The 25,000-nt window shown below is 39.6% G+C and overlaps 3 protein-coding genes and 1 non-coding gene across 5 annotated transcripts in view; 2 read left to right on the forward strand and 2 right to left on the reverse strand.

Annotated features, from left to right (window-relative positions):
* The window catches only part of thbs4a (thrombospondin 4a), a 13,330-nt gene extending 10,514 nt beyond the window's left edge, over nt 1-2,816 (reverse strand). Inside the window, exon 1 of the mRNA XM_055161923.1 lies at nt 2,600-2,816. Within this exon, the coding sequence (XP_055017898.1) occupies nt 2,600-2,816 (217 nt within the window). The remainder of the gene's footprint in view (nt 1-2,599) is intronic.
* Nucleotides 2,817-3,396: 580 nt separating this feature from the next.
* On the forward strand, nt 3,397-17,137 carry homer1b (homer scaffold protein 1b). 2 transcript variants are annotated; one of them, XM_055161689.1, is made up of 9 exons: nt 3,397-3,445; nt 6,754-6,910; nt 8,423-8,554; nt 9,947-10,039; nt 10,829-10,977; nt 14,993-15,149; nt 15,899-16,009; nt 16,085-16,165; nt 16,915-17,137. In XM_055161689.1, exons 1-9 carry the CDS (start codon nt 3,441-3,443, stop codon nt 17,104-17,106), a joined length of 1,077 nt encoding a protein of 358 aa, XP_055017664.1. In that variant the 5' UTR covers nt 3,397-3,440; the 3' UTR covers nt 17,107-17,137. The 2 variants fall into 2 exon arrangements, with proteins under 2 accessions (XP_055017664.1, XP_020776601.1); XM_020920942.2 differs by lacking the exon at nt 3,397-3,445 and having other exon boundaries at nt 6,629-6,910.
* A 1,445-nt stretch (nt 17,138-18,582) lies between these two features.
* On the reverse strand, nt 18,583-24,994 carry LOC110156732 (junction-mediating and -regulatory protein-like). Its single transcript, XM_020920946.2, has 10 exons — nt 24,800-24,994; nt 24,193-24,366; nt 23,139-23,289; nt 22,624-22,793; nt 22,387-22,552; nt 21,969-22,138; nt 21,819-21,884; nt 21,655-21,750; nt 21,097-21,583; nt 18,583-21,017 (listed from the first exon to the last, which is right to left on the reverse strand). Exons 1-10 carry the CDS (start codon nt 24,986-24,988, stop codon nt 20,713-20,715), a joined length of 1,974 nt encoding a protein of 657 aa, XP_020776605.2. The 5' UTR covers nt 24,989-24,994; the 3' UTR covers nt 18,583-20,712.
* On the forward strand, nt 23,730-23,801 carry trnaq-cug (transfer RNA glutamine (anticodon CUG)). Its single transcript has one exon. It is a non-coding gene; the product is annotated as a tRNA-Gln (tRNA).
* Nucleotides 24,995-25,000: the final 6 nt, after the last annotated feature.

Here is a 25,000-nt window from a genome sequence, read left to right on the forward strand (position 1 = left end):
TGAATGTAGCCATAGTGACCCATATAAAGTTGTGCGTGATTTACTGGGTTTACATATGTCAATATGCAGTGACCTGGACACAACAACAGCTTCTCAGCATTGCTATTGATCATCAGGGTTGTCCAGCTAGAAGGCTACATGAGGGTAATCATCTTCACAAAAGCGTATTTGGACATGTTAAAAAAAATAATAAAAAATTAAAGCCGCAAGCAGGGTCAAACGGCCCTCGCCCGCCGCGCCCGCAAACGCCGTGGACACGGACGCTGCGCCCGCAAATGGTGCTCCCCGCCAATACCATACCCTAAACGCCGTGTCCGCAAACTCTATGCCTGAAATTACATAGTACGCCTTTAAATATTCTTTGCGCCCCCTGCTGGCCAACCTTGAAAAATGCCCATGTCAGTAATATATGTTTTTGCTTCTAGTCATTAATAGAATTTAATTCCCAAATTTGGTACAAATCCGACAATGTTGATGTTTCATGTCTATGGTAGGGGGCGCTATAGTGTTCACTTTTCATATGTTTAATAGTGTATTATATTCAGGTTGAGATCAAGCATTAGTGATTCAAATTTCAGCATGGTTGGACTAAGCATGTGCGTGTAATATATTATTTTATGTTTTTTGGAGGAGTCTTTGTGCCCCTGCTGGCCAACAGTGACAATTTCATCATGTCCATAATATACTTTTGTAGTCGTTATCATACATAGAATTTAATTGCCAAATTTGGTGCAGATCCGACAATGTTGACGTTTCATGTTTATGGTAGGGGGCGCTATAGTGTTCACTTTTCATATGTTTTTTAGTGTATTATATTCAGGCTGAGATCACACATTAGTGATTCAAATTTCAGCATGATGGGACTAAGCATGTGCGTGTAATATATTTTTTTTCTATTTTTGGGAGGAGTTTTAGCACCCCTGCTGGCCAACGGTGAAAATTTCGCCATGTCCATAATATACTTTTTTGCTCGTAATTATGCATAGAATTTAATTCCCAAATTTGGTGCAGATCTGATAATGTTGACGTTTCATGTCTATGGTAGGGGGCGCTATAGTGTTTTTTCATATGTTTTATAGTGTATTATATTCAGACTGAGATCACACATTAGTGATTCAAATTTCAGCACGATCGGACTAAGTCTGTGCGAACAGGAGCAAATAATGTCACCTTGAAATTCGCCAAAACTTTGACCAAATTTTTCGCCGCACGTAAACCGTGACAGTTATCAAAAAAAAAATCAGCTAACTTTAGATGTTCCACTTGTCTAGATGATGTACGGTGATTTTCAGCCCTGTGGGTGAAGCGCCTTCAGAGGAGTTCGTTCAAATGCAAAGTCAACGAAAATGCGGACTCAAATTTCAATCCAAGATGGCCGCCTTCTGGTTTGTCAGGGGGCGTGGCCATAATAACATTTTTTGTTTGTCTTGACATGACGAATGTGTGTACCGAATTTCGTGGCTCTACGACAAAGTTGACGTCGGGACGTCTCCCATAGGCGCAATGTATTTTGACTTTTCGAGGTGGCGCTGTGTCGCCATTTTTTTATGCCCGTGCACAAAACCTATATTTTATCGAATTTTTCGCCACTTCTGAATTTTGGGCAAAGTTTGGTGAGTTTTTGAACGTGTTTAGGGGGTCAAATTAGGGTTTAAAGAGCAGAATAATAATAATAATAATAATAATTCGAGAAAAAACAATATTTCCGAAAATTTTAGAACAACATATTATAAATTTTTTGAAAGCGCTCGACTTTCCCCACGTCACCGTGGGGTCATTGGTGAGTGACGGGCGCGTCTGCAACATCTCGTCGAGGTCACCCCCTGACCTCCCATTGACTTCCATTCATTTTAGCAGTAGTAAATATGAGCCAGGCCTTGGGCGTGGGTTACTGGGATACTGCTGTTCGTGCCGGGGGCGACCGTGGACATAGTTGCATGTCGTCTTGTCGCATTCGGACATGCGCACGTCCCTTCCCATTCGCTCCGCTGAGCGGAAGCAATAGGCCCTACGCCCTGTCGGGGCTCGGGCCTAATAAAAAATTGATAAATGTAGGCCTACACGCATTAGACTAGACATAGAGCGTCTACAATAGGCCCTAAAATGAGAGAAGTCGTAATAGAATTACAGGCAGCCTTTTATTTTCAAGAGGCTTAGGAAAGCAAGTTTAATTCTAACGATATTTAAGAGTTTACACACTCACTAAAATCCATTTTAGGCTCCCGCTGTCCCAGTTGGGTTCAGTCACCAGTGGGTCGGAGACTGGACCAATCACAGAGCAGCACTTTGGACGCCAAAGGTGAAGCGCATATGTCGCTTGTCTGAATAATCTGTTTTATTTTTCTGTTGTTTTGCAGCATGGTCTATTGAGCTTAAAGTGCATGGCAGGTTAGACCACCAATTTCCTTAAAAACTGCCCATTGATTTAGCCTATTATGCTACTATTTTTAAGTTTTAACTTTTTCCTCCAACTTTTCTTCACAAATTACTTGGCTTGTAACTGATAAATATTTAGTTCTACCTCAAACCATACTCCACAAAACAAAGTAATAATTAGAAAAACATGAAAACTGATATGCACTTAGAGTTTATTAATAACAGTCTTCGTTGGCTGAAGCACGAACATCAAATGTGCCCCCTCCGGACCACGAAGTGACGTCACTGCGGAGGATGGTGCCGTGACGTCGCCAGTTCAATACCAACACCGAAGTGATGGGAGCGGGAGGGGGCGGGTGCAACAGCCAGATGTGAAGCGGACTGGGGGGCGGGGTGCAGTGGGGTTTGTGGATAGGTTGATCAATGCGCCACCAGCCCATAACTGGAGAAATTGCCTATTCGTGCAGAGCATAGGTTACCAATTGTTGGCTATTTAAAGGGGCTGAAGATTAGACGTGTTTGATACAGAGATTTTGTGTGGAATAGTCTGGAGGAGAGAGGAGAGTGGGGGTGTAGCCTCGGAGCCTATGGTAATAAGAGAGAGAGGCGCCGCGCGACTGAGGGTGGATAGTGTAATGCTGAGCTATAGCCTACTGGCAAAACGAAGGTTGTCTTTTCCAGCTGAGAGCCAGCAGCGTCTCCTCCACCCTACCTCCACGGTGGTTCTGTGATTAACACATAGCTGCCTACGGACACTGGACATTGCGTCTCTAGTGACTCTCCATCCTCAGCCTACGCGCTCAACGCTCGGAGACAAAGTCGCGTCAAAGGAGCTGGTGTCTGTCCGTGCCATGTGCCGAGCTACTCGGATGTGTGAATTCATGCGGTGACAGCGGAGAGGAATGGAGCACTTGTCATCAAATTCCTGCAGACGCACCGACAGTGGCAGCGGAGAGCCTGTCAATTGAAGATCCGTCAACGGCCGACCCAACACAGCCGGTTATATTAGGCTACCGAGGAACGAAATCAGTGGTCAGGTGTCACCTTCTATTTCAACCACAACGATGGGGTAAGTGTCATGATTAGCTCCGCATGCGTTCGCTTTACCGCTCTGTATTCACATCAGCTGCGGCCGCCTCACCAAGATCAACTTCTCTGTCATGAAAACCACATCAAGCGTAACCGAGCAAAATACGACTATGCGACAAAAATGGCTAATAAAGCCAAGGTGAGGTCAGAGAGGCCATTTAAATGCGTGAAGTAGTAATATTAGCTTACTGTAGGTTTATTTTCATAGCCTTTATGTACATAAACACATATGTTTTCCCCAAAGCCTTTCAGGCCCAGTTCAATGCAGCATGAAGTTTCTTAATATGAAACTTTTATAATCACATTTGATTTAAAGTGAACATATGCAGTATATCTATTAGGCTATAATTTAGGCTATTACAGAATAAGATCCTCAGTTGCTCTGGCAGAAATATGACCCTATTTTTGCTGGATTCTGGTCTCTCTGTTTACTCCCACCTACTCATATAGACAGTTATGTAATTCTGAATGATGGCATGTGCATAACAGCAGCTTTTCTACAGTTTAACAATATGAGTCTGTGGGTCTGCTGCAATGTACATGCTGTTCTGGGTCTGCAGGATAAAATAACAGAGGTAGTCACTGCTGCCTATAGCTGCTGTATACAAGCAGGTTATGACACTGTGGTTAATGTCAGTTTATGCATCCTCCACAAAAGGCACCTATCATCTAAAGACCTCTGCTAGTGTGTGTCCCCTGAGATCAGCAGCCCCTTCCCTCTACCCTTGTGTACTCCAACTGACTGCACAACTTGGGGTTAAGAAGATGGCACATGCATGGTTCAGTCTTTAGCCCAAACTTGAACATTAACTATTCACATCTCACATTGGACTTCAACTGAAGACGCCCACTCTACCTCCTACAACACGGCATCATTCACCATCACCACACTCCCACTTAGCTCTCTACTGCTGACCAAATTTTCATTACATAACTAACTCAATGACTCTTTGGACAATGGAATTAATTGTTATCTCTAAAATAAACCTAATACAGAAAATGTATCTTGTAAGCTGTGTAAAGTGACATAGGAGAGTCTGAATGTGTCTTCTCTAGCAGTAGATAAGGTCCTATTACACCACTCAGCTCTAATGGTTATAGCAGAGATCTGGAGATGCCTATCATATAACTGGTGTGTGCATACTTCCTGGGGCAAATACAATTAATGTTCACTTGGCTTTGTCTCTGTCAGACTTTCACTTTGTTATTTGCAGACACAATGCTGCTCTCTTCACCTCTTAGTCCAGCTCACACAGAAAGGATGATAAAGGGTGCCCTGTGATCCACAGCACAGCATTAAACTTATTTTTCAATTTCTTAGTGTGAAAAAATGTTTTGTCACCTGCTTGTCTGGAGTTCTATATATATATATATATATATATATATATATATATATATATATATATATATATATATATATTATATTAATCTAGGTAAAAAAAAACACAAATGTTGATTTTTCTGAATAGTTTTATATTATCTTGATCTACTTCAGACCAATTATTAAACCTCATAGTAATATTAAGGAAACAAGTAATATTATGTTGAAACCTTCAGTATATTGTTCATTCTATTGTATTGTATAATAAATATTATGAATGAGTTTGACATTCTTGCATAGTGACAACATTCCAGGCTGTTTACTGTTAAAACATGGCCTGAACCAAGAATAAGCCACAAATGTCCATGCATTAATCACACCAAAACAATATGTTCTTTTTTTAATTGATTCAATACATGTTTCAACCAAATCCCCCTTATACTGTGATTCAGTGTCCCTGCGTTGCCCTCTCAAAGTTCATTTGTAGGAGGAGATGTGTTATTTTTTAAATTCAGTGGGCGTCATTTTGGACCTAGCATCACATATTAAATTGAAAGCATAGCAACAAAAACTATTTGGTACCTTTCTAATTATTCAAAAAAATCACACAAATATCTGCCATGGCACCATCAAATTATGTAATAAAAATGCTGTCACTTGCCAAGAGGCGGTTGCACGGATCGAACAGGCTGTGGATGACTTCAAGTGACTCACAGTTTTGCCACTTACACTGCTGTCCATGATCTTGATCATTTCTTCACAAACCAATTCCCAAAGCATCCCAGATGCTCACTACGACTCCCTGTATATCTCCCATTTATTTCTCCCATTTGACCAAGTGCCTTATTCTCTGACTTGGCCCTCACTGTCTACCCGTTCTTTCTCTCCTAGTTAATCACACACAGGAGGGGTGCTGCTGCTGAATTTTAATATTCATTTATACAGCCAGCCTTTGATGTCCCCCATCACCCCCTCAGTGCAGTGTAAGCACTTCTCTATCTCCTGCTTTACCAGCCCTGCCAGCCCAGAATATCGTCCTGTGTGCACCCAGCTTTATAACTGTGTCTGTGTATTGACTGTAGATATAAACCGCAAGACTTAATAATATTTTGGGAGCCATGTCAGAACAAGCGCAGGACCAGTGGATGTGGTGAGCGGAAATGTTCAGGAAAAAAGAGCCTCTGGAGCCACATTACTCAGTGGAATATGGTAAATTGAGAAAATTCTAATCTAGTCAAAGATCAGTATGAAAGTCCAAGGTCATTTTGTTTTGCGCTTTTAGCTTAAATACCTTAGTTTCAGTTTATTAATCTTATTTGGTTATTACTTGATCCATTTACCCTAATGCTGTGTATTTTTAGAATTTTGGTATTAAAATTGTAATTGCCCCCTAACAAAAATTTAGATAGTGTGTAGGCCTATGATATTAATGTCCAAGTGAATGTTTCCAGCTTACTTTTATTTATTTAAAAACACTTACATTATTGAACATTGCTTATTATTAAGTGGATCTGCAAATGTGTGTAAAATTAAATGATGTATGAAAGTCAAGACCATGCAGGTTGTGTGTTTGGTTGTTAACTGTGGCCTACTGTCTATATTTAGCCTTTAGCCCCCTCTGTCTCTGCTGTGGTCCCCTCAGTGACCCTCTCCCTTCGAGCAGCAGACATTCCCATATCAGAACAGGCAGAGGCAACGCTGACTTTGACTGAAACACAACACAGGGAAACCATAACAGCAAACCTGTTTTTTGTTTTAGTTAGAAGGGAGTCTGTATATTTGCTATGGGCTCGAGAGAAAACTTACTGATTCACTGACACCTTAATTTGTATTTGTGCAACTATGGAGCATGGAGAACTTGTCATACAGTTACCGGGAAAATCCAACCCCTCTGGTCCATCTGGTTTTGGCGAAACTTTGGTGTTAAGGCACAAAGAGGTTCACCACTTCTTTTTTGTGCCCTTCAGGGAGCAGCCCATCTACAGCACACGGGCGCATGTCTTCCAGATCGACCCAAACACCAAGAAGAACTGGCTGCCCACAAGTAAACATGCAGTCACCGTCTCCTACTTCTATGACAGCACCAGAAATGTCTACCGCATCATCAGCCTGGATGGTACAAAGGTGAGGGATTCCAGATGTTTTAAAAGCCCATCTCACATCAAAACCTCTTAGTTTTAATGGCCATATCATCTGCATGGTGTTAATGATGTTACTGAGTTCCAGATATTAGAAGAGCTCAGAGCTGCAGCCAAAATCCCAGGCTCATATTTCACTGTTTATGTGCAAGGCCAGTGTTCGTGTATGGCTGCATGACTGTCAGAACTTTCAAGGTTTTATTGTGAGATTCCTCTTATTAGGTTCATAAAATAATTTGATTAGACTTTTGAGTGTTGTTGCTGATGCAGACGAATAGTGCACTACAATTTATATTTTGATGCTGTTCTATGTATTTTCACAATTGATGTCCTGAAATGTTGTACTATTGGTAACTTTAAGACAAAATTATGATCAGATGGAGGGTTAACTCTTTGCCAACATAATGCAGACACAGGGAGCGATCATTACTCAAGAAAGCCATTCATGTCTAGGAATTGAACCAATGACTCTTGTGCGTTGAGGCAATGCTCCACACCCCTGTGCTGTTTAAATAAAGTATTGTCAAGTCTGGATGTAGTGTGCGTATCTTTATGTACAAGGCTTTACTCAACCCAATACCATTCCATTGATTTTGTTTGAAGAAGTCCTCATTGCCCCATCATGTATTATTAAGCAGCTCATTTGAAGAACAGGACTGCATTGGATTATATACACAGATCTGTCACAGCACTATCCATTGAGTGCTTTTAGAGTGGCAACCATTACACAACACAGATAATTGATTGTCCATTACTTTGTGCCTCATTATTTAACAAATCAAGATGCATTATGCAACAATTAGATGTCCTCTTTAAATAACTTGAATAGTCAGTATGCCTATGTTTATGGCAATTTATTGATTGTGATAAGCATCAAAAAACAGAAAACGTTTTTGTATTGTTGTTTGATGTTGAAATAGTTTATTAAGATTTTATTCATTTTCATCTATTTTGTGTTCAGAATTGTGAAATTAATGTGATTTGCAAAATTTTTTATGAGAATAAGTTTACACTAATTTTATAAGTGAATTTTCCTATGTTATTTTTAGAGGATCACAGTGACCACAGAGTCAACCTGGACCAAATCAATATTCCAATGACTGCACTCTAGTTTACAATAGTAACATGGATGCCTGTCATGAACATAAAACATTTTATCAATTTGAAGTTTAGTGCTAAGGAAAAACCTTGTTACTCAATACCCATTTAGATACAGTGATAATAAAAAAATGTTCTGATCAAGATAAAAGTGGTACAATCATGTCCTGTTTATGTATCTAGTCTCAGAAGTAGATTTAGTACTTATTACTATTCGGATTTCAGTTGACAACCTTTATGTGAATGTGGCTGTACTGTAGCTGTACTGTAGTCCTGATACCAAACACAATATGTTTAAGCAAAAGGTATAATTTCTTTTCTTTTCTATTTCTGTGTCACATATGTACTGAAGACCCTGGACAAATACACTTGTTAATAATATACTGCCTCCTTCCACCAGGCAATAATCAACAGCACCATCAGCCCCAACATGACGTTTACTAAGACCTCACAGAAGTTTGGCCAATGGGCGGACAGTCGTGCCAACACGGTGTATGGCCTGGGATTCTCCACAGAGCATCATCTATCTAAGGTACCACCCACTTCCTGCCTCCCACAGCCCCAACCAACAAAACACAATATAACACAATGCGAGACACACAAGAGTTCGCATCTGCATTGTATAAAGCAATGTGATCTGTATGTCTGTTCAGGGAGTGGGAGGCTATTTCTCTGCAGTATGATTAAGCCTCACTGTTGAACTAGGAAGAATAACATCAGAATAATAAAAATACATACTTAGAAATGGTATAGTCATATAATAATTGATACAGAAAGTAATATGAGTTATAGAATTATTATAAGAATGTTTGATAATAAATTCAACTCTTTTCTCTAAATGTTGTACATAATGTTAGTGCTAAACTGGGAACATGTAATGTTAATCAAGAAAATATATTTTACATAATTTTCATGAATTATTGCAAGATAGAGAAATATTTCAAATGTAACAAACAATCTAAAGACAAGTGCTCTGGATGTGTTTATGGGGCAGTTTTGCCTTTAATTGGGGAGGAAGGACATTTGTCAAATGTCTTTTGTTTCCATTTAAATCTTTTTAGTTTATCCTTCACACATTACCACGGTTATGTAGGCAAACAACAGCATTAGCCATGGATAACTTCACAATTCTAATAAGTTTAGCTCTCAGTGATATAGGTAATTACTGAGTGTGCTTTACTGAGGACGTTGGACTTTCCTGTAATCTGTGATATCCAATGAGTTCCTATGTTCACCACATTTACTTCAATAAATGCAGTTAAACTATAGAAATAACTGTATTCACTGCATCACATGAGTGCAGTATAAGGTGTAAGATTACACTAAAGTGAAATGGGATTGAATTAGTTTTGTAGATGATCTAATGCTAGACATGTAAGAGGCTCCAAAGAAGTTTCTTCTTTGACTTCTCATTAGTTAAACTTCTGTATTAGTTCCTTCTGTGAACAGGACACGACTGGCAGAGCACACCCAAAACAGACTCTAGTTTATATTTACTGAAGCTTCATCTCCCCTTACAGCCAAGGGGCTGAGTGAATGTGCTCAGTCCAGGACTAAAATAACTGCTTTAGCCCCTCACTGCTTATAGAGACACATGTGACAAAGACAATAATGTTGTCTACACATTGCTGTTAAAATTATACAATAGCCTAGTTACAATTTAAACATTATAACAATCTGTATAATGATCTGCTGATTTGACCTCAAGATTGAATAATTATTTGTGTAATAACTATTCCCTTACTACTGCTGGTCGCTCATTCATGGTGCGGGTATCACAGTGAAGTATGTAATCTCAGAAGCAGTTATCTCTATAAATATTCTAAGAACATACATTCTGATTAAATCTAAATAAGGATCTAAGCTTAAAACAGTTGTATTTGGGGCATATGGCCAATCCCAAAATCACCATTGTGTTTTGTAGTTTGCAGAAAAGTTTGCGGAGTACAAAGAAGCAGCACGACTTGCAAAAGAGAAGAGTCAAGAAAAGATGGAAATGGCAACATCTCCATCGCAGGTAAAAAGATATACTACACATACTATTACATACACACATTTTTAGGTAAATGGATTTGGATGCAAGAAGAAATTTAAATATTGTCCAGAGTTCAAAATACTCCACTCTGTGACATCGTTAGGTGGTAATTCTGGAACTGCACCAGCTTGTTTTTACTATACACAATGACTGTACTCATTCTGATCTTTTCAGAATAAAATTGGGTTCATTTACAATGCAAGTGTTAAAGCAATGCGCCATTGTTTTAAAAATTGGAACCGTAGCATAAAAAAGCACGCACCAACAGGACTATATGTAAACCCATAGGAAACCGCTTAAACTCTGCATTAAGTATTGTGAGTATAGAGCTTGTACTACATTATTGGTCTTATCTGGGCTGTCCTTTTGTCCTCTGGCATTGTACAGACATTGCTCTGTGTTATTCCTAAGCCCTAAGTCCTAATGGACTTGTTTTATGTTTCAGACATAGCTAAATAATTTGTCTCTCGTATAACTGTGCTTGTATGGGACGTAAAGATAAGGATTCTGCTATTCCCTCCTCCTATAACAAGTTGCTGCTTAATCACTATAAAATGTAGTCAGCATGTTTTTTTTTCCTCAGAAATATGAATATAATAATCCCTTCAGCACTAATAATGTAACATGAGCGTAATGAACAATGTATGATGGTGTAATATAAGGTCCCTTGAAGTCATTGCATTGTAATCAGTTAGACAAACCTATACTGATTAACTGTAAATGTGTTGTGTTCATGAGTTTTCTAAACTGTAGCTCTACATTTTTGTGTAGGAGTCTCCCGCAGGTGAGCTTACTTCACCTTTGACCCCTGTGACTCCTCCAATGGAAACCTTAAATGGCACAGATGAGATCTGTGACTCCACCCCAAACTCGGACAGCCGCCCCGAGCCGGCACAGAACGCTCTGGCTTTTGCACACAGGTAACATCCAGCCGTCACCTCCAGCCCAATGACTGCTCTGCACTGTGACTCACAAAACTATTAATGTGCTTGATGCTTTCATTTATTTTTGTTTGGCAAATCACGTCCGCAAAGGTGCTCTTTATCTGTTTTTCTCTGTCTGTAGATGTTGTCTAAGTTCACATAGCAGTTTGTGAACTGCCACTATTCACGGCTGCTCTCTCATCTCTTTTCTCCCTAGGAGGCAGTTTAAGGCCTGTCGGCTCTGCTCGTACTGATAGGATGTTGTTAGACTTATGACTGATTCAAAGTTATAGTTGTGCAAACAAAAGGGTTTAACCACAAAGTCAATGCAAACGTGCAGCCTGGTCAGTTCCTGAAAGTTTATATGTGAAAGGCATGAGGGTAAAGCTATAGAAGGACTGACCCTCAGGAGGCACCACTCGACTGGCACTACACTGAGCGACTGAGCATGATCAGTCAAAAGATGCATAATTAAATGATATGCAATTAAAGGTTCACTTTCAGAGTATATACTAATGTGAACTGACTCTGTTAACATGTGCAGTATGTGAACGCACACATCTATAAGCATGCACATCCCTAATTTACTTTCTAAATGTTTGTGTCTTGTGAATGTTTTATAAATACATATTTTTGGTTCATTTCTGTTACCAATTTATATATAATAGCTCATTTATGTAAAGAGAATATTGTCAGTATTTTGTGTAATGGACAGGCATAAATGTTTGCAAGGTTCAACAAAATATGTCCATGAAACATTTTATATAAGACGTTTATGTAAAGCTGGGAGTGGGTGGCACAGATACTGACAGACAAACAGTATGTGTCACAAAGTAGGCAGCGGGAACACCAGAGGAGAGAGATGCTGTCTGTACAAGTCACTCCTCAGCAGTGTCCAAACTTACTTTGCAATAATATTACTACACCGTGTCCTCAGGAAATATTTAATTATGAACCAACACATGTATAAAACCTTTTCTGTGCAATTATCAAAACTGTATCTTCACCATATTTTTGGCTTGAATCTGATGAGGATGGGGCAGACGATCTTAGCATTTCTATATTTAGTCAATTTTTTGCAATTCTTAATGGTGATGCTTGTCTAAATATTATTGCTGGCAGAGCTCTATGCACAGATGAGCGATGTGCAGAGGACAGCCACTGCTTACTGCAGCTTGTTGCTGAGGTGTCTATTAATGCTGCATGCGTGGGAGACAGGGTTGACTCGCCATTTGAGAGGAGTGTGGATGTACCAAGCAAAACCTGCTCTCTCTCAGGCAAAAGGAGCTGCATGTACAACAGAACAGAAATATTTTATCATGAAGTATTCTTACATAATCAAGATGATGTTAAACTTATGATTGCCCTGTGTCAGAAATGTGCATCCTTTAAAGTGATCTACTTTGAGATGTTGTTGTGTGAGATCTTAGCCTGAAATAAAACAGCTGTATCTACTTATATGCATTTGTGTTCATTATTTGGACTGGAGAGGGCAAGCGCCTCACCTGTTGCCACAGGTGAATGCTGTGAGTGAAGTGCAGAGATGGTTGATTACATATTCACAAACAGGGCTGCAGTGTGGGCAGCTGTGCGTAGGAGCGTGGAGCTCTAGACTCATTTATAACACTATGTAGGCGTGTTCTGCTCCTCAGTGTTACTGGTCAGGTCTGAGAAGACTGATGCTTCTGGGTTTCTGTGAATGGTGTTGTTGGAGGATGGAGGTGTTTTTGGTCTTGAGAAATGCTTTGGAGATGAGCAGATTGAGAGCCAGTGTGGTACGTCAGAGAGACACCTTCCTCTAGTGCTGCCATGGTAACCACACAGGCTGCACTTTCTTAAAGGAATGGGACACCTACCTTATTGGACAGTGGTGAGGACCTCAGATCACCTCAGTGCATGTACCAAAGCAGTCTACCTAGTTTATGCAAATGTTTAAGATGTGAAAAGCAGTGATAGACACAATGGATTGTTGGAGATATATTTATTTATGATGAAGTGATAGCAGGTATAGGTTACATTGTATATGTATATACATATATATATATATTGTATATGTATATATATATACATATATACTATATATATATATATATACACACACACACACACACACATATATATATATATATATATATATATATATATATATATATATATATATTATTTTCATCTAAGTGCATTTTTACATTCATAAAATATATCTAATAACTGCTACTTGAAACAAAAAAAACATCTAAGTTTAAATCTAAAAACATACACTTCTCATATACTAAGCAAATGTATTTTTTTATCATAAATTATAAAAGCATTTTTATAAAAATAATTAAACATACACCGAAAGTATGTAGCAAGAAAATAACTTGAACTATTAAACTAGATGTATATGAGAACTACGGAAATTACCAGCACTTACCGTTGTCTCTTGCCATTCACTTCAGTACTTGCTTTTAGAAGAGATCGCATGTAGTGTGTTGAATATTTCTTGTCGATCTGTATCTCTTGTTTCTGTTGCCAAGTCTTGCTCAGTGGTTCTTGTTCATCTTTTTCTTTCTTTGTGTCTTTTGGTCTCTTCGCTTCTCTCCTCTGCTTTCTGCTCCTCTCTGGGCTCCATGGGGTTTAAACACTGGCAGAGCAGAGTCTCTGTGACAGCATCAGCCTGCTATGTGTGTGACTGTGAGAGGACTTGTATATGTGCATGTGTAGGATGTGTCTCCCTCGTATGCGTCACACGTGAGCACACACTCACCAACAGGGGGTGGCGGTTGTGTAAGGAGTGCACTCACCGTGGGCGTCTGGAGTGAAATGGATATCTGGCAGAGTGGGTGTTATTGCACTGTTAGCTGCACAGTCTTAGCAAGAGAGGAACAGAGCATCATTGTATTGGGTCACAATGAGCAGAGCCTTTGCTTTGAGCTGGAAGGGATCTCTTAAAAGTGAGTGGGAGTGGGCCCCCTCTTTTGCAAATGTCCAAATGTATGTGAGACAGTAAGGGATAGAGGCAATATGAACATTATGTAAACCAATTCAAAAGATGCACCAGTTTTCACATTAAATATTGAACATATTTTGCTGGTGTTGCCTAAATACACAGAAAGTCAAGATAAATTGGCCATCTCCAAGGATAAGAGAGAGTTGTATAGTTGTATAGTCAAGAAGGTACGGAAGCCGAGAGGGGTGGCCTTTTTTGGTTTGTTGTGACTTTTTTTTGTGTTGTCGCATTTGTATTTGTTGCGGCATTTGCGTTTGTTGCGACCCCTCTCGGCTTCCGTAAGAAGGGCATCAGGTATCTCTTTGATAAATGCCAAATTGCTTTGATAAAGTGACAACTTTGGCCATGCTTGAAGGATAAAAGAAACAAACCAATGCTTTGTAATGTTCAAATGCACAGCACTTTCAACACTACTCATTTTGTCATGGCACTTCTCAAAATCTCTATCTGCCAATCAGTCTCTTTATCTCTTTTTGCAAGTGGTTCATCCAGATTAGGCTACAGACTGTCTATAATCTCAGATTACACCTTTTGGCAGACTGCAGATCGGGCAACTCTGGACGTACTGACCTCCAGACTGAGTGTCCACTGCAGCCTTCTCATCTGGATCTAGTCTTTCCCTTGAGTTTTAATGAGTGAGGAAGGACAATCAAAATTATGAATGGCATTCTGGACATTTAAAATTGATAAAGAAATTCTGTACTTTCATATAGACCATTACAGTGAATATAACTGTCAGATTAGAATTCACAATTCAGGTAGAATAAAATATGAGATGTGATTTATTTTACAAATTGAAAAATATTTGCTGGTACTTATGGGTAAATATTAGTTGTATTAATTCTTAGGACTTGATTATTGATCTTATTTGTCTCTCTCCAAAAAAAAAAAAAAAGAAATAAAAAATTAGATCACAAGTTACATCCTTCAATTCTCAATAACTTTACTCAATAACAAAACCCTTCTGTGGACATGATTTTTTGGTTCACATTTGATAACATATATATATCCTCTGACCCATAGCCCTGCCATGACAAAACATTGGGAGGCTGAGCTGGAGGCGCTAAAGGGAAACAACGCTAAACTCACGGCGGCGCTGCTCGAGTCTACAGCCAACGTCAAACAGTGGAAACAACAGCTGGCCGCATACCAGGAGGAGGCTGAGAGACTACACAAACGGGTGAGAAAGATTGTGGAGATGAATATAACAGATATATCAGAAACATGTCAAGAAATTACAAAGCTTGTCTATTTTAAATTCTGAATCAATCTAAGACAAATGGTTGAAATGTCTTGCCCAAAGGACACAACAGCAGTATACATTGCAAGCTTTAATTAAGACATGGGTCTTGTTAATGGGACATTATACTTATTCAGCTATAAAGCTATTGAGTCTTGTCTTTTTTCAAATGATGTTGTTATGGGTTCAGTGAAATAACATTTTACAGTCATTATTACCTCCGCCAAGGAGGTTATGTTTTTGCCGGCGTTTGTCTGTTTGTGTTTTTGTTTGTTTGTTTGTTTGTCTGTTAGCAACATAACTCAAAAAGTTATGGACTGATTTTGATGAAATTTTCAGAATTTGTTGGAAATGTGAAAAGGAAGAACTGATTTCATTTTGGGGGTGATCCGGAAGAAATCCTGGATTCTGGATCACTTTGAAATTTTAGTTAACATTGTGGTAAATTGGGCCAAAATTTTTGTTTCTCAATATCTCTCTATAATTATTGACCAAACCCCATGAAATTTGACTCAGGGATGGACAATGGGATCCTATTTCATATTCCAAAGGCTGATCCGGATCTGATCCAGAAGACTGATTTTATCGCAATTTATATAAAAAATGGGGGTAGTCCTTGGCGGAGGTCTGCGCTCTCTGAGTGCTTTTCTAGTTGTTTTTACATTTGACTGTGTTTCATTACCCAACAGGTAACAGAGCTTGAATGTCAAAGCAACCAAACACCTGTGATCAAATCCCAGAAGACTGAACTGAACCAAACCATAGAAGAATTAGAGGCCACATTAAGGGATAAAGAAGAGGTGCGTCATATTATAAAACACACAAGATCAGTTTAATAACTCTGTTTTACATGTCATGCTTTTATATTTTCTCAGGAAATGGAAAAGCTAAAAGAGGAACTTGAAAACATGAATGATCTTATGGAGCAGAAAGACACCCTTACTCAGAAACTCGAGGTAAGTTTTTTGCTTTCAATATTAGATAGTAATACAAAAATGTCATTGTCAGTGTCAGATGTCATATTTGTAGAGTCCTGGAGGGAAGTCATTCACCGTATTTGACGTATCCTTCAACATGTGCCACGGGGCAACTTGTCAGTGAGTAGTGGGTGACTGTAGTGCAGTGCCCAGTGTTCCATCTCCAGAAATTGAGCCAGGAACATATACTGGACATAGCTAAGGTGCAAGCCACCGCATTCCAAATAGGAAGTTCGCATGCTGGCTCTTCTGGCTCCTACTGACTCTGGCTCCCATTGACTTGCATTGGAATATTGTCGCCCCTCTCTCTGTAACTGCTGCAGTGAGCCTCGTCATTTTGGTCTTAAAATGTCTGTGTTAACCCTCCACATGATCCTGGTATTTTTATTTCACTGTTTTGTCTGTTATTAAATTCCTAATATGACAAATTTGCCCCTGTAACCACTAGCATCATGTGCTCCATTTGAATGGAGCTAAATGCTATTTCATACAGTCTATGTCCAGGAACTACTATCACATAAAGCATCTTTGGGTATCTTAGAAAAATGTTATGTTGAAGGGGGAGACTGGAACACCCGATTCAAACTTCACACAGGAAGATCACACCTGACCTCAAATTTAAATCATTAAGAAATTGAAAGAAAGGAGTTTTAATCAAAGGTCTGTGGGTCTCTACTGAATATCAAAGTGAAAGATAACTCCATGTCTGTTATGGTTTTGTGTCTCAGGAAACAGAGTTGCGCAGTCGAGTTCTGGAGGAGCAGTTGGCCGGAGCTGAGCAGCGATTGGAGGAGAACCAGGAAGAGCAGGAAAACTTCAGAAAGAGCCTGAGGACGCTGCTGGAGCTTCTGGATGGAAAGATCTTTGAGTTGACGGAGCTGAGAGACACTTTGGCACGACTCATAGAGGAGTCCAGCTAGAGAACTGCTGTATTACACCATAGAGACAGAAACAGCCATACAAATCTATACATAAACCCTGGTAACTAACACCTAAATACACTGCCCTGGTTCATATAGCGATTGAAATGGGTAGTACTTTGTTTTTTAATGAACATATAGGTAGCTTTAGACATCACCTCATTACTGCCTTCTCATTGGCTATAGAGTGGGTGTAACCTTGATTCTAATTGATCTTGAATGTCACACTTGAACGTGGATGGCTGAGTTGATTTACATTATTTCCTACACAGTTTTGATTTGAGAACTGTGCCTATGTGCCATCTGCTGTTTGTTTGGGAGAGCAGCGTGTCAGCTTACCCCAGTTTTCTTCTCCATCAAGGGGGTTTGTCCCAAGTCAAAATGGAAATAATTACAGTTTAGATTCAACGGACTGTGCCAAAGCTGCTGAATCCTCCCGAACATTGTCATCTTGCAAGCAGATTCTTCAATCCAAAGTGACTTGACGTTACAGAGCAGAGTGGTGGACAGTGTGAGAAGCCAGCCAGGAGGACACAAGAGACATTACTAGACAAACTGTAATGTACATCGAATAGGAAGTTTGACTGAGGCATTGGTCACATCACACATACATTTTCAAGTGGCATGTTGTAGATTTGACTATCCAGACGGCTTCCACAGCTATCACAGACGACTGAGCTGTCTTCCTGCCAAACTCAGTGTGGTGTGTTAAAAAAGAAAACAAAAAAACAAGGCCTTTTTGACATAATTTTAAAGTGTGCCTTGAGAGCACATGTAAGTGGACTTGTTTGTATATAATGTAGTGTGGCTGTGAAGTGTGTTTTTGTGCCGTCAAGACGAGATCAAGGCCTGTACTTTCACACACACTCCATGCACTGAGCAATATCGGACAAGCTCTCCTATATATCTAACACTATCAGGTATTCTACTCAGCGAACTCATGTTGTAGATTATTTCTTATTTAGATTCAACTCAGATCTGACCCCTCGCCCTTCCTATCTATTGTCCAACTGAAAGTGTACTACTGTTGACCGCGATCCTGTGTGGCAGCCCCGAGCGGTCCAAGAGAAAGTGAAGGGCTTAAAGAGCATCATCTTTGCCTCCACAGCGCCCAGACGATTCACACACGCGTACATACAATTGTACTTTTATTTCTTATTTGTTTTTTACACTGACTATAATTATAATATGGTGGATTAATATATCGCTATTGCACATTTTTTACTCATGTTGTAAATGAAGTGAGGAAAATGGCAATTGTGTAACTGGGTGTAGCATTGTTTGTAATGACAATGTAAGGATAAGTTCTGTGTAGAAGTTCTCAACACAAATTTGCAATGTAAAAATTTGAAATGAGGTGAAAATTTTGTACTCACTCTCTTTGAATCCTAATTAAATGCCCCCCTTGCCCTCATCTACAAGTTAAGCCCAATAATGGCCCTGATACATTTTTTACTGTTTACTGATGATGTTCCATTATCTGATAAAAATAATTTAAAAATATTACAATACTCACTGTACTCAAATGTAGGGATTTGTAATGGTGGCACATGTTTATTGTCTGTTTTCAGATGATAAAAAGTTATACAAAATGAAATGTTCTCATCATAAAATATTTATTGTTTAACTTTGACAGTCAAATGGCAAAGATGAGATATCCTATTATAAATGCTCTTGTTAATGAATGCCTTTGTACAGTAGTGAATAAGCTTTTCATTCTCCTGTTTTGTAACTGATGGTATTCAATGTAGGTATCATTATTATTATTATTATTATTATTATTAATATTGTATTTAGAGGTATGAAAAGACTGCAATATTTTTGACTATTTAAAGTAATTTTGAACTATTTAAAGAGGTACCTCAGGCTATGATGATGTAAGATGGGTGGGTTGTGCGTTGTGCGAGGTGAATGGACATTAACGCTGGTGCTTCAGCCAAACTAAATTCTTTGTTGAACTCAGACAAAGACAATGCCTACAATTGGGCTGTGTACGCTCTTCTGTGAACTATATGAAATGCTATGTTTTATATTCAAATACAAACCACAGAATTAAGTGTCAAGTTTGTATTGTCATTTTTCCTTTTTATTCTTTGCTTAGCATTAGATTTGAATCCAGTGCAGGGTCAAAGTGCACATAAAACCATACTGGCCAACAGTACTTGAGTGACTCTCTTATGCAGGTATAGCAGGTTTGGTTTCGCTTTGGAAAGATAAAGCACATGAATAAAACAATTACATATAAACACAAACAGCTGGTGAATAAGCATTTACAGTAAACCTGTTGTAGTATACGTATTTATACAGCACATTTTACAAGTGTTGAGAATGGATTTTGATCATTGTCACACTGTGATATTATTAACTAGTTGTTTTTCAAACTTCATCAAAAAACATTTTGTACGGGTGTACAACATATAAAAAGTGCCTCACCTTTGCAGTACAACACAAATTGTTACGTTCTTCTTCTACAGAGTACTGTATCAAAGGTAAGCCATCAATTAATCAAAACCACATTAAAAACATAGTTGAGTTTGAGTCCATAGACTCGATTGGTGCTTTAAAAATAAAGATACTTTAAATATTACTAAATAATTCAAAGTTTGGGGATAGCCTGTAATTAACTTGTGCAAAATCTTTGAGATCGTGAGTCCATGTGTGAATTTCTCACTCGTAGGACTCGTGAGTAGAAAACCTCCCACTGTGTGCATCTGCCCACAGAGCACTGGGAGGCATTAGCAAACATATAACTGGAAAGGCAAAGTGAATAAGATGGCAAACAAAATCGTATCAATCACTGCTGCCTGCTCCACACCCCACACACCCCCTGGAGCTCAGAGTATAAGCTCCCACATACGATTCATCATTCAAAATCGCGTGACTGTCTTCACAGCTCTGTCATGACTATCCCACCAGAAAATGTGGTTCAGAAAACACTGACAGGTCCTGCACTGCACTGTACTCTCCTCTGTGGCTCCTCCACTTCAGTCAGAGGAGTGTGGCATCAGATGCTTAACTCATTGTGACAATCCATATCTCCCTTTGCCTTGGCCATATGCTACGCTTGAACAGACGGGTCAATAAATATTCTCCCCTCACACATACCGGACGTGAGAGCTGGGGCAGCTGAAGGCCACCAGAGGACAGAGGGGGGAAGGGCATTGGCATTAATCAGCTTTAAATGAGATTTAAAGCCCCTGCAATGTCTTTATAGACCACTACTGTCTGTCAGCCTTCAACTTAACCACATGTCAAAATGAAACAGATGTGAATTTTGCTCATGAGAAGAAATACTGAAGAAGGGATAGTGACTAATCATTGCAAATGCAAAAATCAAATATACCGGTACTATAATAAAGAATTTTATTCACCCCTCCCTTGAGCATAGTTGTTATTTTAAATGAGGCTTCATGTCAGTGTTATGTACCACACAGGTTTCTTTATGGTGAAGAACATATTGTTTAAAAGACATTGGTGCATATGCTGTTAATGGTATTATGGTGAAAGAAAAACATGTGTAGACAGACACCATATATGCTCTGCATGTGCTTTAGTGAAAGCTACAGTGTGCAGTACCAGTGATCTGGTGATTGTGGCTTATGATCCTTAGCTTTCCCATTCAGGGCCCACAGACCCCTCATCATCGCTGTCCGACTCTGGTGAGGCCTCTTTGATGCGCCGCAGTGCATCATGGATGCTTTTGGTGAGAGGATCTGTGGGAGCAGCTAACTCCTGATCCTTTCTGTCTTTCTGTGGAACACGCCTCAGTTTGACCCCTTTACGAATCTGGGCCAAGATGCTGTTTGCATCATCATTAGATTTTGCTGGAGGCATGGATCTCTGATCAACCTTCTTTAGGTGAAAGCTGCCTCTTTTTAAAGATGCTAACACTTCATCCATTGGAGAGCTTACTGCAAATAGAAAGAATACATGTTGAACTAACAAATACACAAAACTGTATATAAATAATCACTGTATGTTTCTTAATACCTCTTCGGCTCTGGGTTTCAAACTCTGTCTTCCTGAGTTTTTTTCGTGCACTGACCAACTGACTACTGTCAAAGAAGCGTGGCACAAAGGGGCCGAGGGGGGAAAGAGAAGAGTCTTCTGTGTCACTATGAGCATTCTTCTCTCTTGGGCCAGAGTTAGGTGATGGAGAGGTCTCCTCTTTGGAAGGTGGAGGGGGAGGAGGTGGGGGCGGAGGTGGAGGGGAGATGGGAGATGCCAGTAAAGAGGACAGAGAGCAGGGGGAGCAGGATGAATCCACAGAACAGGGCACGGGGACCAGCGGGAGACATGTGGTGAGCGACGAGACTGGCTGAGTAGTCAGGGTGGGGCTGGGGTCTGTCTGAACACTGGTGCTCTGGTACAGCGGCTCTGCTTCATCCTTACTGCTCTCTGTCCTTCCTCTATCTCTTCTTCTGCTGTGAGGAACACGCAGTCGAGTCGACTTCAGAATGACCTGACCTGGATACCTCTGTAGGAGAACATATATAGGTAAAGCATTTTAACCATAAGAAAACAAATGAAAGTTGAGAATGTACAAACCTGTTTAAAAGTCCGTAATCTCTCAAGCGTTTTTTGTCTTTCGTGATTTACTCTGCTATTTTTCCTCTCATCATCTTCCACTTCCTTGTTTCTTATCTAATTTATACAAAAAGTCATTGCAATCATTCATGCTATTCAATGCTGTCTGTATTTGTCCATAGTACCTTTTGAGGCATAAGGTCTTTTTGAAGTCCCTGCTGCTTCTCCTTGTGATTAAACATACAAATATCCTGCGGACCAACAAAAAAAAAAAAACATATAAAAAAAAGTTTCAGGACATATCATACCAAGAAATAGTTTGGTAAAGAATATACCTTTTTGTTTTTAAGATAAGAGCGCTTTGCACTGATGCGCCCTCTTCTGGTTTCCAGCTGCCGAGCACTGTCCTGTAGTCTTCTTATCACCTCCTTCTCTTCAGTGTCAACTTCTGTTATATCATCTGCACTTTCAAAGGTGTCATAGTAGACCACTTCATCCTGACACTCTGCAATTATACATATTAAATGATGTGAGCCCAGTTTCTCATGGATTATTCTCACATGTACAAAGGCTGGATTTCTAAATTATGAATCTGGGTTAATTGAGACCACATTGGCTAAATCATTTTAGACTGGAGGCACAATCTGAAACATTCATCTGAATGTGAACATATTCAGATTTGGCCAGAATGTTTTCAGATTTTGCCAGAGTCATACCCCACAATACAAGTAAACTGTGTGATTGGACATGTACCTGCCATCTGTCTCTGGATGCTCTCCAGCTGAGCAGTGAGGAGCAGCTCTTCACACTGGAGGATTTCAGCTTGGATGTCATACAACTGCAGCTGAAGTTCATAATACTGCCTTTCCATGTGGTCTAAAAGGGCCATTGCGTCCTCACTCCTGCAAAGGCTCTGCATCTGAATATACACAAAGTAAAATGTAGATTCCTCAGGTTCATTGATCATTTGGTGCTTTGCTGTTGACTTACCTCTTCTTTCAGTGTGTATTTCCTCTGCTCCAAAGAGATCTCTCTGGCTCTCTGCAGTTGAAGAGTTTCTTTAGCTACAGAATAGCGTAGTCTTTCCATGCGCTCCACTGCTGCTGTCCACGAGGCTTTACCAAATTTACGCTGGTCTAACTTCATTCGTTCATAAACTCCTGCACAAAAAATCATATAAATATCTTGAAAAAGGGGAACACCTATTGGGCATGCTGAAACATTACACCATACGAGCACATAACACTAAATGTTTTGATAGACTGTAGTGTAGGGATATACAGTGGAGTAACTGCATAATAAATCTCCTGTTAGAACTGTTTGATCAATAGGTTGTCCTTGTTCCCTCGTATGTGTGTCAAAGCACTGCCTCATTAATACAAAATCACTTTTGCCCTGAGTTCAAATCCACACAGGTCAATAGCTGCAGAGTGTCAGTGTGACAAGTGCAAGTATGTTTATTCTTCTTCAGAGACATTGGCAGCGACAGTAATGGCACCCTGTACCTTTCTGAGCTCTGGCAGTGATCTCAAAGTATTTAACAGTGAAGTCCTGGATGTTCAGGACAGCCTCCTGAGCCTTCTTCTGCCAGTCACAGTCCTCCTTTTTAAGAACTTCAACTCTCCGTGGTCCCAAATAATCATTTGCCAATGAAATCTAAAAAAAAAAAAAAAAACCCACAGACATGTGTTTCATTTGAAAGTATGTAAATGTCCCAGAAACTTGAAATAAACAAAAAACTTTTAAAAATTACAAAAGAAAGAAACAACTTCACAACCGACACTAACCTATTCTATATTTCTTTCTATTATTTACATCAAGAGATAACATTTTAGGACTTTAAAAGATTGTGTAGAGTGTAGTAGATTCTAGGACAGAAACAACTGACCAAGTAAATGAATTTCAGCATTTACAATTATCAACTACTTTTAGGTCAGGCCAACAGTTTCCATGTCTTTACAATGTGTGTATTAAGGTATACATTTGCATATAAACACAGTGTGGGCATGTAAATGTATTGCCTCTACTTAAAGAGCTCAAAGTACCCCTCAACGTGTGGGTTACAACCTTCTCTTCTTTCCCTCAGTTGCATAGGTGGTTCCATGGTGTAATGGTTAGCACTCTGGACTCTGAATCCAGCGATCCGAGTTCAAATCTCGGTGGGACCTAACTTTTTTTTCCTGTTACAATGATAATTTACCAATAATTTCTAACATCCCTAATGTACAACAAAGTTAAATCAGAATAAACACTAATGTGATGCAAAGTCAAACAATGGCTTCTAATATCTGAATGATAAGGATGTCAATTCAATAATGTTGCTTCTCTTAACAATTGCAGTCTCCTTGCTGGTTTAGGCTTAAATGTATATGATGAGTCACAATACTCAAAATACTCAAAGTATAGCATTGCTTCCCAAAATGAAGTGCAAAAAACAGCTATCAAACCTAGTTGTTTTACAGTATAAAAACATAAGCTAGTGGCCCACCAAAGTCCATATGACTATGTGCATCAATCAGTACTATTATCATCACTACCATTTTGTTCCATCTTGTTTACCTTGATCTGCTGTCTGCGTAGCATAGCTAGCTCCCTCATGTCTCTGAATGGCTGCAGGAGGTACTGGTACAGCTGAGTGGAAGCCTCCAGTAAACCGCCAAATGCCTGGTCCTCCTCTTCATACAAGCCTAGCAGATCCACCATGCTGTCTGTGCTCCCGTGCCTCTCCAGTAGCTTTAGCACCAACAGAAAGCACAGCGTTATCACACACATCGTTTATTCATGTATTCATTTGTTTATTCATGTTCAGTCTACACACTATAGTGGTGGTAGACACAAGGGTCATCTCACAATGATTAATTCAAATAGTCTCTAAGGAGAATGATAAATTCCTTTATACTGCTCAAAAAATATCAATATTTTTTATAGACAGTTTTAAGCAATAGAAAAGTGGAGGTCTTTATAAGGTTGTTAGGAAGCCCTAGGCCTTTGAAAAGACAAGAATGTATCAACAAGTAACTACAGCACTTTGATCAAGCGAATAGAAGCTCTTATTATTGACTTTTGGACCTAACATCTGCAGGTGAGCTCTGGTGTTCCATGGTGAAATGGTTAGCACTCTGGACTTTGAATCCAGCCATCCGAGTTCAAATCTCTACTGTATTACCTCCGTCAGATGTTTGGAGGCCCGATGCAAAGCCTCTTCATACCCAGACTGCTTGAGCTCACTCAAGCTCTCGTAGTACTCGTCCGAGTCGTCGTTTTCTGTAAACAGCACCTGCGACAGGATCTTCCACCCACAAGTGTCCAGTGCATGGCCAAGGTACTGCTGTAGACTGAAGCACAGCTCCTCCATCTCCGTTTGGGA

The sequence above is a fragment of the Boleophthalmus pectinirostris genome, unplaced genomic scaffold (assembly GCF_026225935.1).
Source record: "Boleophthalmus pectinirostris isolate CB_2022bp ecotype Guang Dong unplaced genomic scaffold, ASM2622593v1 HiC_scaffold_4, whole genome shotgun sequence".
NCBI classification, from domain to species: Eukaryota; Metazoa; Chordata; class Actinopteri; order Gobiiformes; family Gobiidae; genus Boleophthalmus; species Boleophthalmus pectinirostris.

Bases quoted from the DNA above. Each gene is read 5' to 3' on its own strand.
- homer1b (XM_020920942.2), top strand. From the start codon at position 6,629: ATGGAGCATGGAGAACTTGTCATACAGTTACCGGGAAAATCCAACCCC. The intron at 15,150-15,898 runs GTGAGAAAGATT...ATTACCCAACAG, and splicing joins CTGAGAGACTACACAAACGG to GTAACAGAGCTTGAATGTCA. The intron at 16,166-16,914 runs GTAAGTTTTTTG...TTTGTGTCTCAG, and splicing joins CCCTTACTCAGAAACTCGAG to GAAACAGAGTTGCGCAGTCG.
- LOC110156732 (XM_020920946.2), bottom strand. From the start codon at position 24,988: ATGGAGGAGCTGTGCTTCAGTCTACAGCAGTACCTTGGCCATGCACTG. The intron at 22,794-23,138 runs GTACAGGGTGCC...TTTTTTGTGCAG, and splicing joins CACTGCCAGAGCTCAGAAAG to GAGTTTATGAACGAATGAAG. The intron at 22,139-22,386 runs GTACATGTCCAA...GTATAATTGCAG, and splicing joins CATCCAGAGACAGATGGCAG to AGTGTCAGGATGAAGTGGTC.